Source organism: Dendronephthya gigantea, unplaced genomic scaffold (assembly GCF_004324835.1).
Source record: "Dendronephthya gigantea isolate DGI-Jeju-01 unplaced genomic scaffold, DenGig_1.0 000005F, whole genome shotgun sequence".
Taxonomy (NCBI): domain Eukaryota; kingdom Metazoa; phylum Cnidaria; class Anthozoa; order Malacalcyonacea; family Nephtheidae; genus Dendronephthya; species Dendronephthya gigantea.
In genome coordinates, this window is record NW_021163015.1 from 2,315,687 (window position 1) to 2,335,531 (window position 19,845).

General features: G+C 38.7%; 4 protein-coding genes and 1 long non-coding RNA gene across 5 annotated transcripts; 1 reads left to right on the plus strand and 4 right to left on the minus strand.

The window, feature by feature from the left end:
* Nucleotides 1–3,801: 3,801 nt before the first annotated feature.
* Nucleotides 3,802–8,252, minus strand: LOC114516064. Its single transcript, XM_028535427.1, has 4 exons — nt 8,107–8,252; nt 6,063–6,471; nt 5,480–5,762; nt 3,802–5,032 (listed from the first exon to the last, which is right to left on the minus strand). The coding sequence occupies exons 1-4, from the start codon at nt 8,108–8,110 to the stop codon at nt 4,628–4,630; spliced, it is 1,101 nt and encodes a 366-aa protein (XP_028391228.1). The 5' UTR covers nt 8,111–8,252; the 3' UTR covers nt 3,802–4,627.
* Nucleotides 8,253–8,548: 296 nt separating this feature from the next.
* Nucleotides 8,549–10,392, minus strand: LOC114516061 (RYamide receptor-like). Its single transcript, XM_028535421.1, has one exon. The coding sequence runs from the start codon at nt 10,367–10,369 to the stop codon at nt 9,377–9,379; it is 993 nt and encodes a 330-aa protein (XP_028391222.1). The 5' UTR covers nt 10,370–10,392; the 3' UTR covers nt 8,549–9,376.
* A 931-nt stretch (nt 10,393–11,323) lies between these two features.
* LOC114516127 lies at nt 11,324–12,981 on the minus strand. Its single transcript, XR_003686266.1, has 3 exons — nt 12,878–12,981; nt 12,503–12,585; nt 11,324–12,073 (listed from the first exon to the last, which is right to left on the minus strand). It is a non-coding gene; the product is annotated as an uncharacterized LOC114516127 (long non-coding RNA).
* A 2,558-nt stretch (nt 12,982–15,539) lies between these two features.
* LOC114516172 lies at nt 15,540–18,352 on the minus strand. Its single transcript, XM_028535573.1, has 8 exons — nt 17,986–18,352; nt 17,379–17,618; nt 16,954–17,026; nt 16,743–16,838; nt 16,528–16,638; nt 16,246–16,372; nt 15,778–16,176; nt 15,540–15,630 (listed from the first exon to the last, which is right to left on the minus strand). The coding sequence occupies exons 1-7, from the start codon at nt 18,114–18,116 to the stop codon at nt 15,800–15,802; spliced, it is 1,155 nt and encodes a 384-aa protein (XP_028391374.1). The 5' UTR covers nt 18,117–18,352; the 3' UTR covers nt 15,540–15,630; nt 15,778–15,799.
* A 129-nt stretch (nt 18,353–18,481) lies between these two features.
* On the plus strand, nt 18,482–19,786 carry LOC114516173 (N-acylethanolamine-hydrolyzing acid amidase-like). The gene is made up of 3 exons (XM_028535574.1): nt 18,482–19,018; nt 19,109–19,457; nt 19,529–19,786. Exons 1-3 carry the CDS (start codon nt 18,496–18,498, stop codon nt 19,764–19,766), a joined length of 1,110 nt encoding a protein of 369 aa, XP_028391375.1. The 5' UTR covers nt 18,482–18,495; the 3' UTR covers nt 19,767–19,786.
* Nucleotides 19,787–19,845: the final 59 nt, after the last annotated feature.

Consider the following 19,845-nt stretch of genomic DNA (forward strand, 5'->3'; position numbering starts at 1 on the left):
AAATAAACGCAATCTTCGTTGCGTAACGTTGGGGAAGAAATCGAGAGTCGTACGTACCCAATTCTCCCGAATTGTTTATGTATATGTAGTTTGGTTACATAACAATTGTTTTTACCACAACAAAAACTCTCTGTTTAGGGTTGATACTGATATCTTTCCAACGAAAAATATCAATGGCAGTATATCGCGGCGCTTCGGGTTTTATTCAACTTCGAACGTCAGGAGACCGACGACTGAAATTATTTAAAAATTATTAATTTTGACAACGTCAAGCAATTCATTAAAAAAGAAAGCGATGTCGGGGCTGCATCGTTGGCAGGCAGTCGCGAGGTTTAATGGTCGCGACTCGAAATGAAAACGAAGCAACGTGCTCCGCTTTTAAACCGCACGAGAACAATCGAGAGACGGACACGAAACAGAAACCAGGAAACAAAAAATCATCCGCTAAAATGGCCAAATAAAAATAGCCATAACCTATTAGTTTAAGGACGTCGTTCGTCCGATTACCATTAAATGTTTGATTGCAATAAAGCCCTAATGGGGTAATTCATGTCAGGTGATTGCACCCGTCAAGCGAAGAAAAACGGTACGCACAACAACACGTGCGCACATCCTTTTGTAGTTAAACAAATTTAATTTCCTCCAGCGCCTAAATAGCTCAATATCTCAGTGATTCGGGAACGCATCAAGATAATGACTTTTCCATAACTGATTTGCGCGAAGAATGATCTTGTTTTCCGAGCAATTCATCCGTCTTTAGCGCACTAAATGTGCAATCCAACGCTTGCGTTCCGAGTTTAAGACGAGAAATAATGGGCTAATGGGAACATTATGTAGCAATGTACCTGACAATTGTTTATAATTCTTTGATAATTTCCCCTGTATATAGCAGGGCTATTAAGGTAATATCGCTGAACAATTTGATAAGTCATCTTGCGGGCGTTTCACATGTAACGGGTGGTTTTTGAGTCGTGCGCCGACGTCAAACGAGATTTGAAAAGATTGCAACAAATCGCTCGGCCTTCACGTTCGCCTTCGACACAAGGCGTTCGTCTGCGCGAAACCGCGCAGTTTAGCGCAAAATTGATGGGCTTTTTAACCGTTTAAAGCATCGCAACGGGACGTTAAATCATAATGAGAAAATACCTGCGTTATTTGATACACTAAAGCGGAGCTGTGCAAAAGAGTCTCGGGTCAGGAGGTGAACTTTGCTAGATTGTGGTGATTACTGATCACAAGTGATTATTGCAGATAAAGAAATATGTTTTGGCCAACAACAAGTGGTCAAAAGCAAAATTTCGAATTCCTTGTTTTCCTGTTTTCTTTTTTAAAAGCCTCGCGAAAACGCTTGGCTTTGTGTTTACAAATCGATTTAAAATCATTTTAGACACTTCGCCTGCGGTCGAATGGGCGAGCACAGGTGAAATTCGCGTTGCTCTTTTATTATCTAATTATACCTGTTGCTGACCCATGTGGGGCATTAAAAAGAATTACACTCGCTCAATGTTGACAGCTACACGTTAATATCGATTTAAAAACACCGTCCTTGTGTATAGCGCGTCGGAGAGGTGTGATATTTGCGCACAGTATTGCACGCCTGACGCCTGCAAATATGCGCTGTCTCTAAACGATTTTCGCTCGCGTCATAATGAAGAAATACACTGATTGGAAACAACACTATACAAGGTTAATGAAAACATGCTGTGTCAACAGAAAGCAAGAAAGAGGTTTAACATTAAGATCGCAAAGATAAGACGCACAGCTATAAGTGATATTCGCGCATACTAGTCCACTTCAGCGTTTATCAGAAAAACGAAGTAAATTCGAGATGCAGTTCCCTCACGACGGTACAACTGACAACGTGGTGATGCTACAATTTAGCTCACTCTGGCCGAATATCAATGCACATCGCCCACAGCTGATATTTTGACCCAGGTGCTTAAGATGTAGCATTTCTTGATAGCATACAAGGCCTGTTATATGCTGTGACCAGCCGACAAGCATATTAGTTACCTTCGCTGTTGATAGCCATATATTTAAATAGAGGTTACAGCCGTCTATATGTAACCTCAATGAGCTGAAATCGTCCTAAGAATATTAATTATAGCGTTTTATCTATAAAACCGAAAGTACAGATCCCAAATGTTTATCATAATACACGAACACAGAAGGACACCAAAAATAACCTCAGCGTATTTATATTTCTGGTCGCAAGGCCATTCGCGGACGAGTAGACTCCTGCAGTAGGACCTGCAAAAGCAATTCCCATCCTGAAATTTTGATCTATACGTATTTTGATCTGGTATTTGTCGTAAGGATATCTATCGTATAGATTTAATTCACTAAGAACAATCAATGATTTGCATACAACAGAAACGCACGCGTTTCCTCGTGTCTTAAAAACTCATGCAAGTGGAATTCAACCAATGATACCGGCCATATTAAACACATGATTAAACACATACGCACAACATCATAATTGCTAATTAGCAAGACAATTAAACGCAAATAGGCTGGTAGTTTTCATCACGAGGGGAGCTTGCAGCACGAAGGATAATCCAGGGGTTTTTTTTCGTCATTTTCAGATATCAATTTGTAAATAAATAGCCAGAACGAAGGCTTTTAAAGTCAAGGGCACATTATTTATTTGAAATATACAATATTTAAACAATAATTGAACTTAAATGCGTCAAAATGTTTATCTTTTAAAACCCGGTTTAGACGCCGCGGTTCTAAGCGTTTTCTCAACCGAACTTTTTAATACATTAATTCTGTCTGTGTAAAAAATATTTTAATGGCGTTTTCCTTCCCAATTTATAAGTTATCGCCGGAAAAATTCAAGAAATTCCCCAAGTTTTGGATGAAACAATAGTCGTGAAATCGATAGGAATCGTTGTTGCATTGTATAGAAGATCTTTTGTTTGCAACGGTGCTTTTCAGAGTAGGCATCGTCATCAGTTAAGTGTTGTCACTTTTGCAATATGGCCTCTGTCATTACGAACCTGCCTATCATTTTGCAACGGACTTACCATGTAAGCTTATATCGTGAGAAAGGTTAATACGCTATTGTAAAGTTCTTGGAAAATTTAAACCGTCTATTTTAAACGTACTTTCGTGGCGCTAATGTCTTTAAACATAAAACCTATACGAATCGAAACACGGAAGCGTTATATAATTTATTGCAACATATGCATATGAAACATGCATACGTTGTTCGTCTTCTTGGGCATCGACAAAGCTAAAAATAAACGTGGCCAAAAAATACAAACAGCCAGCTGTGCCGGCATCTTTGTAGCTACCACATTTGTGCGTGTGATAGATAGCCTTTTAGCCCTTTTTTTTCACGCAAATGAATGCATTTCAACGGTAATAAACAAAACCGGGATCGCAGATTGACAACGTTACTTGTACTAGGCCGGAATTACGCATAAGGCGACAGCACAACACCGCAGAATTTGGTGTTTATGAAGTTGCAACCCGAAAATCTAATTATAGTTTCACTGCATTTCCGTATCGCTATCAAAGAGAATACCATTGAATGAGTTAAAAAAGTTCGTTTTTTATTCAGAATACGCATGCATTCTGCAATCTTTTAAACAGCTCATCATATACATCTGACAGCTGTGAAATGGCCTTTTTCAGAGGTTTAAATTGTAGGGAAGGTTGTTAATCAGTCAGATGATTCGTTTTTACCATGTGCAAGCTTCAAATCTTCTGTGCAAGTCATATTTTGTAGAGCATGTTTATAAATCTTTTTGCTCAACAAATTTGAAGTCCAAGTATTAAGTTTTACCAATCTCCGCGGTGTAGAACAACACTATCTCGCTTTTAAGGCTAAAATTAGTTTATTCATATAATGCATAAAATCCTATGATGAAATTAACTCTCTATTCTTCTCACAATGCAGCCTTTCTCAAAATGTCATGCGACATGTAAATAATATAACTATCAAATAAACTAATCAATCTTCTCAGAAATGTAAAGACCTCCCAACACTGTACATTTAAATCGAACTATAGATAGTATTTCATCCCAATTACTGTCAACCGTTCTGCTAAAAGCACCAGGTTTTGAAGAAATATGAAATGTATACATGCGTCGGGAAATCAATGTATCTCACCCGATTTGCGTGTGAGTTGAAAGGTCTGTTAAATTTCACAAAATAATAGTATATCATTCAGTGGCCGGTTTGAAAACTGAATAGCGCTATCCACCGGATATTGTTTTTTAATCGTTCTGAAATTGCCCATCGTTCGGTATAACCTTGGTGTTTTCAAATCGGGGATCTGTCTCGTAAAAAAAATAAAGCATTTTTACAGCGGTTGAAAAGATCACTATCTGATAGATAACGCCCTTTCAGCTCTCGCTCCAGTAAAACAAGATTGCTAAAGGCGGTGTTAAACTATGCAACTTTCCTTGCAACTTGCAATGCAAAACTACTCCTGATGCATCTAAAGTTTTCAAATACGAACATTTCTTAAAATCCGCTGACGTTTTCTTAGTATTTCGAACACTCCTTACAAATTAACATCCCTCAAAATTATAATTCTACTGGTTCCAAGGAAAATTGCATAGCGTAACACCGTCTTAAAGGTCCGACGCAGCTCATTTGGATGGGTCCGGTATACTACTCTTGAGGGACACCGTGGCGCTTTTTCAGCGTCGCACACACTCGCATCTCCCGCCTGTAGTAAAAGATCCACAGAGGATTGCACAGAAGAAGGAACTTGGCGACAGTGTAGACACAGATGTACAGCTTACAGTTGTAGATGACCTCGTATAAATGATAATATTTCATGACTTCGCCGCCAGTGCGAAATATCGCAAGCACGTGGAAGCCAGTCCAGATGATCATTGTTGTAGCGAATGTGGTCACGGAGATGAAATTCACGAAGCTTTGCTGAAGCTGGTGTTCGACGTCATCTGGCAAAGTGGCGTATTCCGGTGGATCTTCGTAAAAAGTTTCAACCCCGCCTAACGTGTTCCATGGTTCCAGGTTACGCGCAGCTTCCGAGAGGTCTCGTTCAGGCGTCTAAATGAAAATATTCACACCAAAAGTTGAATGATGGAGCCCAAAGACTGAAAGCCGAGTTACAGTCTGCTTATTTGAATCCTAAGATTGGAAACTGCGCCTACTTTTGAATCATTCGAGTTTTAAGGCTGCTTTCCACGTAAAAGTCTAAATCCTTATAGATGTCATCTTTGAAAAAACTAAGTAAACAAATCGAAAGAACTTAGTTTTCCGCATATTTTAGTATGCATTAGTTGACCTAGATGTTAAATAATAAAAATTTAGAAGCATTTAAAAATTTCCGTGCGTGTAAGTGCCGGTATAAAAAACGCGTAACTGGAAAGCAGCCCTTAGTATTCAATGTCTTAGAGTGATCAATGAATCCTGCGATCGGATTAAAAAACCTATGCGATTAGATCGATTAATCTTGAGATTGGATCTATGATTTTTAAGCGGGTTATCGCAAACCTCAGGCTCTGGTGGTTTTTTCTTTTCATAACCATGGTGTATGACTTTGAGCAGGAAACTGAAGATAATCACATTCCAGGTGACGACCAGCACTAGCGGTCCGAACCAGCAAAACGCCATGGAGATTAGAATGACGATAAGACGTAATTTGGAAACTGAAGCTAACTGACTATCAGGATAGTTTAATGGATCGTACGTAAAGAAAACCTCCAACAATGTCAGGGCGATGGAGGACGTCCAGACCACTAGTTCAATTTGTATCAATTTGGAACGCGATGCAAACCTTGGAAAACCAATTGAAGGATTTTAATTCAGGAGCAAACCTTAACAAATAGCTCGCTTCACCACAGGGAATTACTAACAAGGCGGTCAGTGAATTCCACATGATAATCTGGACTAGCATTTTGAGCACAAGCTATATGTCCTGAAGTTCTTCGACTATAGCAAGTCTTCTCAAAGTTAGGATAAAGGTAGACTGGATAGGTAAAATGGCGACTGATGAACTAGACTTTCCTACTCTTACCTTGTGCAGAGTGGGACTAGTGGCAGAGATCACCCTCTCTCTCCGCATCTAGTAACTCACCTGTTATGAGCGTTAAACCGTGTCACGGAGTGGTGTTGATTCCACGATAGAAGGTGCATGTGGAACACACAGTGATAACTGAGGAACCAGATGAGTACATAGGGTATATATCTTTCCCCTCGAACCTCTTGCTCGCTGTTCAAAAAGCGTGAATCAAAAAAGGCGCAGTACAGACTGACCAAGAATGCGGCCCATGTGTGGCTACTGATCACAGCGCCTTGCATGGAGTACATACGCGACACGCGCAACGGGAGAAACGCTACGACGAGGTTATAGAATGTCGCGATGGAAGAGATCGCCAGGTCCACTGTGGCCGCTGTGCGCCAATCACAACTGGAGTTGAAACCCCATTGGGGAATAGACACATTTTCGTATTGAGGACGTGTTTCACTTCCGTTCGTGAAGTTATCTAGAAGAATTGAGAAAAAACACCTGGTCTGGTAAACCTATACAATGTCAAACACCATTTTTCCAGCGGAAAATTATTAAATAAAATACAAGAAAAAACCTATTCGAAGAACAATATATGGTTATAAGACAACTGTAGCTTTGCATCAGCTTTAAAACAAGCCAGTAAGTTTATACGGAGATATTTTTACTCTATTTCAAAATCATTGGTAAACCAATATGAAGTATTCTGACCCAAGCTCTATCATCGTATTCGCTTATGTACAAATTAGGGAAGAGATAAAGACCACGAGCTTTGAACACTTAAGAAAACGTCAGTTATGGATTAGAGCGCTTACGATCCACGACCCGTCAGCTCAGGAGCTCGTTCACGTAACAATGGAATAGTGTAAGGCATAAATATACGGAAGGCATAAATATCTTCTGATCCCAGGTGTTTTTGGGACTCTGTCAGAAAATTGTCACAACATCTTCAATTGGGAGATTTTCGGTAACCTAACGGTATAAACGCTAGCTCACCGCGAAGCCAGAGTTGTTCTCACCTCGACATACCTCAACGTCGCTTATTTTAATCGTAAATGCGATGTTTTCAAGGGGATCCATAGATCCATAATAGATCGAAATGCTTCACGTCCTGTTAACTGAACACATTGTTCGGGTAAAAAATGTCACGAAAACTTAGGTCTTTAAAATACGCTTTAGGGCGATTTAATAGCCCAAGCTAAAGCTTTTTCACACCGAACATATAGCCAATAAATGAATTTTGAAGCCAGGAATAGAATGGAAATTGTATTCTTATATTCATGATAATTGTGCATTTTAAGCTTTATGTAATTATAGAGATCTATAGCCCAAGCTAAAGCTTTTTTACAATGTCAATTGTTTTTCCAACCAAATGTCATACTATTTATGAATTTTCAAATTATTTTCACATATATTCTCCCGTTTATATTGCCCACGCTCTGGACATAAACTCAGACCAAGCGGTATATATAGGTCTATCGTTATAAAATTATACAAGCCCTTTCTCGATCACCTGTGTGGGTGGGTGGAACCATTGATACAGCTCATTTTTAAAACTGACGGTTCCTGGTTGCCTATTGTGCTTGTATTTATCAGACTATATGACTTTTATGCACACAAAAAGTAATCGATATCAAACTAAATTATCTTCATCACTTGTTTAAATGCATACTGCTTCACAAGCAAGTAATATTCAATAAACTGCGCCAACTAATCTCAACATCTTTGGCAGAAATTACTATATTAAATTATCCTGGTTAATCGTATATAGGCACTGAACGTTCGGGGATCCTTTTTAATAAGATCCTTGATTGTCAGTCGTTCTCAAAAACAGCCGTGATAGTGAGAAAGCCTTGTGCAAACAAAGACGCAATAATGGCTGAACTTAATCGTAGTTTTTAATTTTTGTTTATTCTTCAGCCATTGCGCGGAGCTAGCTACCTTATATTAGCTAAACACTGCCCTATATATGGTCTTGAAATAGACGATTTTTAATGCTGCCTCGCCGGTACAAATTGAACTGTGAAAATTAAAGTTTATATTCGATAGCGAACATTGAAGTATATATAAAATAGACAGACATAAATTAATAAAACCTTTTTCGACAACTTACTCATTTTCTTCCTGACCCTGTATCGTAAAATTTTACCGTTGTTTCAATGGTATAGCACAACTCTTCGCTTCTCTCCGATTCTGGGAAATTATAATAAAATCTTTCGTATATTCGACTTCAAAATCTTCTTCCCACACGACTGACGCGAACTACCGCATACGTTATAGCAAGGTTCAAGTGTTTGTTTGTTAATCTCACGCCACTGAGAATTGGGCTTTTCAATTGGTCGGTTACAAAGCAGGTGGAAAGTGGCCCCAGCATGAATTGCCTGAAAACTACTTCAGAACAGCCATAAGAATAGTAGAATATATACATCTGTTGTCAAGTTTTATACTTTTTGCCTGCCTACACCTTGCATTGTTTCTCGATAAAAACAATCCCTAGGAAATCGAAGCAATCCTTGAAAACAATTTTCACAGCATGATTTTTTGTGGATGCCTTTTATTTATCAACTTGGTTCTCAGGGTGTAAAGAGGGTATAAATTTCTGCGTAGATAGAAATTCAAAGACAAATATTATTACTCAGTGACGTTAGCATATTTCGTTTACGACGCACATTTAGATTCAGTACGTGCATGGTCGGTACCATCTTTGACGCTCAGTGACTCAGCACCATCATTTATATTAGAAATAAACATGTAACTAACCAAATGGTGTTCAGGTTGAATTGATAAAATTTGAGTAGTTCAGAATCTCACAAATAAGCTATATTCCTGTAGTGCTGAATAAAGATATTATAAGGTACAGTATTTTAAGTAATGTTATTGTCCTTCAACGCGGGGTATCATAGACTGATCGAGGCGCCGATGAATGCTAACGAATCTAAATGCGCGTATAGACGACTCTGGACGGCATAGGAAGGAAGAACGTTGCTCGCGGATTTATCTGCTTTCTTGTGATTCTACGCAAATCAAACTTAATTCCTACAACCAATACAACTTTAACCCTGTGTCAACAATATATATATATAGTTAATTCAATAAAGGCAGTCCTTTGAAAACTGCGCAAGCCTCTGCAACAGTGAATTCAAGTCAGACTGAAACCGCATTTATAGAGAGAGTCATATTTTCTGCTTATTCTTACAAGTTAACGAGCAAAACTAAAACTCCAATGTTTCTCGCATACGAGATGGAGCTCGTCAATCATCGCTCTTCAGGGTATCCTAGTGCTAGCATAACAACTCTTCTTGTATTCCCAAGTTCAACAAGAGTTCACGTCCAAGTTCATGCATGAGTCGCCACGCGCAGGTGCAATACGACCTCCTCTCAAGTCAAATACTCTCGGAGCTTCCTCTTGAATCGGTTTGCACTGACTTAAATAACCGTTGCCATAGCTTCAATCCTTCCCGCCTTAGTCTCGCGTTCGCCCAGAAAAACACTAAGCAGTTTAGCGTAGAATTCATGGAGATGAAAGTGTTCGCCCACATATAAACTTGTGCCAACAGCGTGCGCCTAGCCTCGTTTTCCCGCCAAGGGTACTTCGTCGCAAACACCACTATGCCAATGGGAAGATAGCATATGAACGACAATACGACCACGAGGAAATACATTTTTGCAATCTTTAAATCGTGGATTAAGTTCTGTCGGCCTTTGTTTGAGTCACGTTCGATATCCCCGCTCGCCTCCAGCTTGGAGCGTCGCGTTCTCGCCACTTGAAACATGGAAACGTAAATGAAAAGTGTTATTAAGCAAGCCATGCTCACGCCAGCCGTCGTGAATGGCTTGGAATACGCTGGCTTGTAGAGCCGACACGCTACGTTGGCTGCAATCACGAGCCAGAAAAGCACGCAAGCCAGCATGAATTTTTGCTTCTTGCCCGAAATCCGTAAATGCCACAACGGCCAGACGATAGCAATGTATCTTTCGACATTCATTATTAGCAATGTGGTGGCAGACATTCCTGGAAATATGTACAACGCTGAGAAATACGCGATTTTATACACGCAATCAGGAGACCCCTGCACCTCAGCAATTGCTTGGATCAGAAATAATGGATGCACCACCGACACAGTGGCTAAGTCGACGGAACATAAAACCAATATTGGGAGAAATGTCAACTTGGATCGAAGCTGTTTCGACGTAGCAAATATCACGACGACCAACGAGTTCATTGCAAAACCAATGATGAGCAATATGGCGTTTATGACACAAGCCGAGATGGTACTGTCGATATAAACCTCGGTCGGTGACTCTACGATGTAAGACACTAGACATGCGTTTAAAGTCAATTCATTTCGGGTGAAATTTGAACCGAAAGACATCATTAGATGGTGGAAATCGTCTTCAACGATCAAGACCGCCAATTCCACACAATTATAGCAACTCGCTCGAATTGTCCTGAAATTTCGGTTTTATTGTTTAAGATATTAACATCACGTTGTTAATCATATATGCAAACGGAAGGGCAATTTGGATTTTAGATTCCCACCATATCGGTATAATTTATTCTTATAAGGAAATCCTTGACTTATATACGAATCACCGTTTCGGAAACCAAAGCAAATATATATACGTTACTGGGAAACCTGACTCATGAAAGACTGTGTTCATAGGGAAGTATTTTGAAACTCTAACCTAATACTGCATTACACTTAAGACCAAGGACAAGTCGTGGTTCATAGAAACGGCTTAGGGCTTATCATCTCAGTTGAGACGACTTTTTAATCTTTTAAATATTTTTCAGTGGATTTAAAGAATTTCATTTTCATCATCGTTCATTGCGTAAAAGAAAGAGGGAACTTTATTATAATATTGACTTTGTACTGTTTATTCTGAATGTTTATTGAATGACAGCAATCTCAGACTCTTGTTTGCCTATATTATTGAATATCATTCAATGTTTGGATGTGAAAATGCTGAAATTCGAATGACAATCAGGTAGCTAATATAATAAACAGTATATTCTAATTATATTCTGATATTGACAGAGCCTTTGAATTGAAAGTTATATTTTATAACTTCTATCAAATTTATAACCTCCAAAAAATTCTAACAATGAAAATTTAAACGGTCCAATATACCTAATCAAATATATATATATTCAAAGGACTGGGAATTGAAATTTATTGAAACTTTTTATCGTCTTTCCTCATACAAGAATGACACAGAGATTTGCACCGATATCATTTTGTACATACAGGTACTGCATGATAGATTGCAGTAACTAAATTTTCTTGCAAGGTTCGATTCACGTTGACGCATTTGCTTTATTTCCCAACTCTGGAATAACACTTTACAGTTGACTTGTTTACATTAACGTGGAATTATTTCCTTGTCAAACAATATCCGTATATCAGAGGAGAAATTTCATAAGCAAGGTTACACTTGCGATTTTTGCTGCGATTAATGTGCATGCGATTTTCTCCTTTCGATGGATGGGAACGAGTAATTAGTTACGAATGTTCTGATGTACAAGAGCTCTTATTTGAACTTCAGTAACACATTCACTCGTTCACATCTATCAAAAGAGAAAATGGTCTTTGAATATTAGAGCTCTGTATAAAAACTCAGTGAAATAAACAAAGTGAACTATATAGCTCATGGAGTTTATTAATCTTATATCTCAATTATGTTACATATATATTCAAATCTTTTCGATATTATCACTACTAGTCTAGACCGCACGTATACATAAAGTTCAACTCGAACTTAGTCCACGGCTAGTCATGCCATAATCGCTCTACCCTTGCAGTAGCAGTCATCACTGGGCCCTCCAAAGGTCGCGGCTTGCGCGTCGATTTGGTCCCAGGGCTTCGTCAGCTTACATCCCAGCTCATACCGGTAGCCTTTGAATGGCCCGAACGAGTGCTCGCAAGACTCCTGGGCATCACAAACGAGGGCCTGACAGCTGCACTTCATGGCTGGTTGGAGGACAATTCCACATTTCTTAACGTCGCCGTTTAGAGTAACTTCATTGGGCAGGCTGCGTTCTCGATTCTCAGTCGACTCCATGTCGCGAAACCAATCGCCTGGAAATGACAGAAATGACAGAAATTACACTTTGTCTCGTCAGTCGCTTCAGTCGCTTAACTTAGCTATCAATAAAAGATTACTATACTCGGCTCGAAGAGCCAAGAGCCATAGAAGGAAAGGCGTACAAATACTCGAAAGATAAATTTGTCCTATATTCTGGCAAACCTTTCATCACTTCAAATGGAATCCGGATGTGCTTTCAAGAAAGTGTAACAAAAATGACCGAATAGAATACGCATATGTGATATATATTACAAAATTCGGTTTTAAAAATTTTAGCTATGTAACTCTTTTTCAGTTTGCTCGAGTTTTCGGCTGAACCTTGCCCGATATTCTTGATTCTAGAATTTCTTGATTCTCTGCCCCCTGTCCCGTACGCCTAGGACAATTTCATTCGTTATCTTAAAATCTGCAAGGAATGTTACCTTGTACTTGAAGCAAACAAGTTCCAAATATGAACAGAACAAATACGGTTGAATGCATGTCTTAATCCGTCGACTTTTAAACTCTGAAAAAAAGATAAATTATATATTAGCGACAGTATCTCTCTAAATACACAGCTTATAAAATCGTTTGACAAAGTACAAAGGATGAGCAATTTTTGGTTGTTTTATTAATACAAATATACGGTTAATCGGTTCACTTTTAAACTGCAGATGAAAAGCATAAAGTTTGACTGTTCTATTAGCGCACACCTTTCAGTAAAGCTATCAGAAAAATACGATGCACGTTTAGTTTTTTGATAGGATATTTCATGTAAAGACCTGTAAGTGAAAAATGAGTATGGTTTACAACTTTACCTTGAAATTTTCTTCAGTGATATTGTAGAAACGTGAGATGAGTGGTACTGTCAGCTTCAACGCGCCAAAGGATACTTTAGACGACTGTCACAATTTAATCTATTTGTGAGGTTCCACCCCTTATATATAGAATTTTTAACCCTAATTGATAATATCACTTCATTTTGATGGGAACAGGTGAAAAATATAAATACAAAAACAATCATTTTATGAAATAAATAGAACAACGGCTCACATCAACGCTATTTCCGCTGTTCTACGATTCTTTGTTGTCGTTTTTCTTACTGAATATAAAGTAAACTGGATTTGCTTGATAAAGTTTTGTCAAGTTTGCACTGAAAAGGCAGTTATCATTTATACTGAATGGATTTTGTTAAAATGTGGTTGGTTGCCGGCATTGCGTCTCTCAAAGATATGATATTGAATTTGTCATCAAATTTGGACACTGTCACACAGCACGATATATATATTACCGCCTAATTCACTTGATGGAATTCGTAATGATTGCCGCCCAATCAATATCCTATTGTTTTCCCAACTACCGCCCAGGCTTTTCTTGAACGATTGAGGTTTATAGAACAGCGAGTCTGAATGCAAATATTAATACAATTAAAAAGATGCAATACTAAAACTCATTTTGAAAATGAATGCATTTATGAGCTTATTAAGATGCGTGCAATTTATTTAGGAAACGCTATTCCAATTTCCGTTTGCAAGAATGGTTAATTTTTTTCCCCATCAAATGTGTGATTTGCGTTGAGTTCCAGTCCTTGAATCTAATCTAGTTGTATTCGTATTTCGTGAAGTAGTATACTGATGGTTATTAAACCACAGAACAGAGCTCCACGAAGTATAGAAACCATTTCTTAGCCGGAAAGGATTTTTTAACGGTTGTAAGATAACAAATTGATACACGATAAAAACATTGCATTTTATATATGTATATATGAAGCTAAGAGTATATGAAGCTAAGAATATATGCATTTATTTACTAAGGTCCAAGCCAACACTTGTCATTAACATGTATCATTTTCGTGCGTGGGCAATTTGGACAGAGACAGAGTGGACAAGTGAACTATCAAGTATCGTTCTCAAGTCTTCAACATTTTGTGGCAGGAGTTTGCTGTTTGGAAATTAGAAAGTTATATTACAATTTTTCTGTTTTCATGCATGAACCCTTCGGCATGAAGCGATACCTATCGATTGATATTTCCTGAACGAATTTTCCAAATCACGGTTTTTACCGAAATATATCCATCTATAGCATTTAATCTTCTACACCTACGTTCCGCTGAGGCAATATCAAAAATTAACACGTAAATGGATTTATAAAAGTCGCTGTTACAATATAAACGGCATATGCGTGTAAGTACTTAGGAATCCAATTAAAATAATTTATATTCTCAAAGATATATGTTTCTTGTTTTGGCGTTTACCGCATTTACGTTTTACCGTAAATTTGCTTGCAATTTTTTTCCTGTTATTCCCTGATAAAACATGATACTCATTTCGCTTCTCTGCAGTGCTGCATGTCTGCTATAAACGAGTCTACTAGAAGCTTCAACCTGCATCGTTTTGAAAATATCAAAATTGCACCTCCGGCTCCACATTTGTTGAATCAAACGTGTGACTAAATATTCACACGTCGGACAAACCAACGAGTTTTTCAAACGCACCGCAATAAAGCTCCGAAGAGTAGGCTGATAGACTAAACGTTTTAATCATTAACAAAACCAATTTTTCGGCTTTGCTTTAAACCTAATGAAAGGCAGTTTTTTTCGGCTATTTGAAGGCGGAGCAAAGTGACTTGATCCCGCTGATTGTTTGTGCTTCTGAAATGTATTTGACTCGATCGATTTCGCAAAAACTACAGGTGGTCGATTTGATCTAATGCAGGCGAAACGGATCCACGGCTCGCTAAATTACTGATGTAACTTTTCCAGCTCCGAGGCAAGGTTAAGGCAGGACCGTGAAGGCCTAACCTAATTGTTGCATGCGTTTCTAGAAAAACCTTTAACTTGTAAGTCTGGTCAATGTAGGTGAATTTAAATTGATTTTAAAAACCCACAAACGTTTGCTTCACGTCGAGAATTCTAACTTTCTTCGGAGTATTTGATAGGATGAATACTTCAATTAAGGCACGAACATTGCGTAAAATTGACGATGTTTTGAAAAATATAAAGAAAAGCCTGTGTGAAACCGCCGTCTTTTCTTCCGTCAAATAGATTGGAAATTATGGATAATGAGATGTGATGTTTCATTATGCCAAGAGAGGAATGCGATTGGACAGGAATGAAAGATGCACAGATGTAGAAATTTAACTACTTACGTTGAGAAAATTAACTTTAAAAAGCTGGAAAGCGGTGTTGTTTAGGAGTGATGAAGATGGTCTAATCAGGGGTCCTGAAGATAGAGGCTTGCTTAGATTGGGGACCTTTTCCACGGCTTCCGTTGTTTTCCTGCACATAAAACTCATTGTTTTTTTCACTCATTCCATTTTTACAAAAATATCGCTTTACAAATACAAATATTACACCCGCCCACTCATGCACACCGGCTAGTCTTCCTCATCGTCTATGACAATTTTTTTGTCTAGAAGTTGGTAAAGTAATTGAAATTTTGAGTCCAGGTCCACTCGCAGCTGTCTGAACTGATCGTCAACTTTTTCCAGTATTCGCTTTTCTGCCGCAAAAATATTCGCTGATATTGAGTTGAACACCGAGATACATCCGGGACATCCGCACGTTTCGCACCTGCCAATGGAGGGAAATGTGCACATTATATACGCAGTCTTCGTATTAGCAGAGTTTCGTCTTGGAAACTGCGGTGATTTTTAAGGCATTGGAGGCATTTAGGGCCTGTAGAGTAGAGTAGAAATGTTGAAGGAACCTTAAACTCACCTTGGGCTGTGCCCTCCCTCTTCTAACCATTTTTGGCGGAGTTCTCAGGATTAAAACTCCGATCCCGTCCTTTCTCGCCAACACAGCTATCGGAACTGTGACGTTGTCTGATTCCAGTCTCTCGCGTGTCCTCCCTTACTCCCTCGTGTCCGTCAAACGACATCGACCTCGGTACCTCGGCTGATGACTTCGGTGACATGCTCTGACTTGCGCGCACGCGTGACTGAAGATACGCTGCCCAACGTGCTTGCGGTCTCGAGGATGCGTCCTGAGTCATTGAAGTTTTTTGCTCGCTGTTAAGTTTGTCCTTGAGGCCCATCTCCGAAAGCATGTTCATAAAAGGTTCGTCTTGCTCTGGCTGGGAAGTCTCAAGCCTTGCTTTTACTTCGTCTGAAACCTCTACACAAAGCAAATAAAACATGAAACGGCAAATCCATTGAAACACCCGTTGTTAGACTTGCCTAATACCTTTTTCATCTTGTTCAGGTAATGTCGCAGTGTCCCTAGCGAGCTCAGTTCCCGGCCTTGCCTGTGAGATATTCTGTAATAGTGCTGCCTGTGATGAAAGCATTTGCTGCGCTTTGAAAGCTGGACTCTAAAGAGATGCAAAATACGTTTCAATACCAAGGGGAAGCGCGTCTAACAACGCTATCGATCAATAGCTAGACTCCATTCATACTCCAAGTTTCTTAGAAAGCAATCACAATATTACCCCTGTTACAGGGTACCAGACTTTCAATATCATCTTACCTTTTGGTAATTTTCTATCGACTGCAGCATCTTTTGTGCGTCATCGCTAAGTGGTCTGCCCACTGAACCAAGATAGCGTTTAACACTGGACAGATTAACTGCTCCGCCTAACTGAGGTTTAAATTAAATTAAGCTGAGCTTTCGACAATCGAGAACCGGGAAATTGGACTGGAGAAAAGTTATAATGATCAGCATTTCGCGATTTTAGCGCCCACCTGATCGTCCTGAATAGATGCGATTGGTTTGCACTTCTCAACCTTAATCACAACGGCTTTAAGTTTCATGTGGTCTTTACACGAATGAGACAAAAACTATGAAAATACGAAGAATAACGTCAGCGATCATGTTGCGTTTTTTTCATAATGTAATTAGCATAATTAGCGTACTGTACATTTTATTCGAATGGTTTTGTCACCTGAGACGTACTTTTATTGTTGCATTTGATTTACTGTCGATATAAGCAGAAAGATCAAACTGGGCTTCAAAGACTGACAGTTTCCTACAAAACATTTGACAGTATCAACCTTGGAAATTACAGAACTTTTGTATACTTTTAGCCATATTCAAGTATATAGTTGTAGTATGTTGATAAGAGCAACAGAGATGAGCTGGGACTATTTGAGCACAATGCATCTAAGACATGCATTAAATGGCAAATAGTACAACCTACAGAATGTGTCTATGATTGTACAGATGCTTCATTACTGTGAATGGCATTGCACGAGAGAGACCTTAAATAAGAAGAGCCTTTCTTCACTTTCTTGCTCTAATAATAGGAATCAAATGAATGGTGGAAGGATTTAAACTCTAATTCCTGACTTCTTGCAACACAGTCAAAGCCTTCAACAGACCTCTCTTTGTTTAATGTTAGCATGATTCCTCTAGTACTTTTCTCATAGCCGCCATTAACATATAGCTCAAGATTTCTTGCCTCGGATAAAAGGACAATCTTTGTGATGCAGAAAGACTCGTGAGGTGGATGAACAATGAACTTCATTTCATACGGGATATCAGGATTATCCTTGGGCTGACACAGTGTCAAGCCAGGGTTTGCCTGATGCACACAGCCAATCAAAAGCTGCTCAAGAGATCTGCATATGAAAAAAGTTGACCTGGATTATTCTTGGCAGAACATAATAAAAGACACTGAGTGGACCACAAAACCCCCCACAACCAAGGGTTACATAATTACATAAATAGATAATCAACCCTCAGTCACATAGGTCAGCTTATACGTACATAGTAACATAGCTTACTAAATAAAATGTTAAATCAAATTTATAGTATGCCACCAGCTCAAGGGAATTTAGGGTATTGGAAGTACCACTCAGCTTCACTACATTTAGTACAAGTGTCTCAATGATACATACATGTATCCATTTACATAGTTTTATTAAATGTCTGTTAAAGTTATCATTCAAGACAAATGGTACTCTTCAAAGCTCTAAACAACACTACCTTTCATCGTCTTCGTCTAAAACACGAAACACGTCGGGTAACAACGATCGTAGTTCACCATCGCCACCATAATTCCACGTGAAGGTGAAATTAAATTTCAATAACATATGATCTATTTTATCCCAAGACATCTGAAGACCCAAGTGAAAAACGTAGTTCGAAAGGAATTTTAATCTCAGTCCAGATCGAGTAATATCATTTAATATCTTAACAGGAATACCATGTATAAATTATTTATCGAAAGAGCGTGTCGACTTTGGCGCCAAATTTTAATCCAAAACAAACTACAGCCTTGGAGGATGGTTATAGATTGGTGAAGATCCAAGTTAGTGCACTTGCTACTTGTCAATGAAGGCCATCATCCATTTCTATTCCGATGTTTACTTGAAAATTCATCAAACAGAACAAAAATATTGAAAACATTGCAAGAAAAGCAATGCTAGTGACAAAAAGGCATAATTTCTTGGGCGAGCTATGGTTTAAAGCCCACCGGAAATTTACAATTATGAAATGTTGCAAAAATTGTTACAGGAGTTCCCCTCGCATTCGATAGCGCAACTGAAAATGTCGAAACCTTTGTTCATATTTCTGGCTCTGGCCGTGTTTTCTTGTGCTATTTTCGGAGCTAACTGCCAGACAGAGGTACCAAAGTATCGCATAGATTTGGACCAACCAGCTGAAACCCACTGGCTAAAAATTGGGCATGATTTTGCAACCTACACTCCATACCTCGAAAATATGCTGAAGGAAAAAATTCCGTCCACAATTTTTCCACTGGCCGAAAAAGTTGCTTTGTATCTGGATACTATTTTCGAAGAGCCTTATCCAGGAGAGTTAAGAGGTGTATCAAAAGCTGTGAATATGACTCTGCCCGATGTGATCTTGCTAAATCTGTACTATGACCTTACGGCGTATTGCACTAGTATTGTGGCTCAAGATGATCAAGGCGATATATACCATGCACGGAACTTGGATTACCACGATGCTGCTCTTTTGAGAAATATAAGTGTTCACATTGATTTTATCCAAAATGGTAGGCAATTAAATCAAATCGTTAACTGCCAAGTATTTATCAAACTGCTTTTGACGTCAATTGGTAATCATTAACCCCTTTTTTTTAAAGGAAAGGTTGCCTACAGTGGTGCCACATTCGTAGGGTATATTGGCATCTTAACAGGCCAGAAACCACTCGCCTTTACAGTGACTTTAGATGAAAGAGATAAAGGTTTTGTTTGGGAGAATGTTTTTATGCTTCTTTTGGCAAAAACAACACCGGTTGGTTTCTTTCTAAGATCATTACTTGCAAACAAGGACAGCAATTTTGATTATGCAGTTCAGCAAATTTCCGAAGTTGAAATGATTGCACCTGCATATATCATTGTGGGTGGAGTGAGGAAGGAAGAAGGAGCTGTTGTTACAAGAAATAGAATTAAAGCACTTGATGTTTGGAAACTAAATATCTCCGAGGGCAGGTATGCAAAACAATCTCTCAGTTCATGAAACATATAAAATAACCCATAACATTTTCTACTTTTTATGAAAGATGGTTTTTGGTTGAGACAAACTATGACCATTGGCTGCCTCCGCCGTCAGGAGATGACAGACGGGATCCTGCAATCAAGGCAATGAATGAAATGGGGCAGCAGAATGTAGGAGTTAAAGGTTTATTCAATGTCATGTCAACAAAACCAGTCTTGGGTTCATCTACTGTATACACTGCAATAATGTCTGCAAAATTTCCATCAGTGTTCACTACTTGGCGAAGAGATTGCTGCACTTAGCCTAGTACTTTGCCTTCACAGCAAAAGGTTGGAATTAACACATACATGCACTACATACAATAATTATTTTTCTAATAAT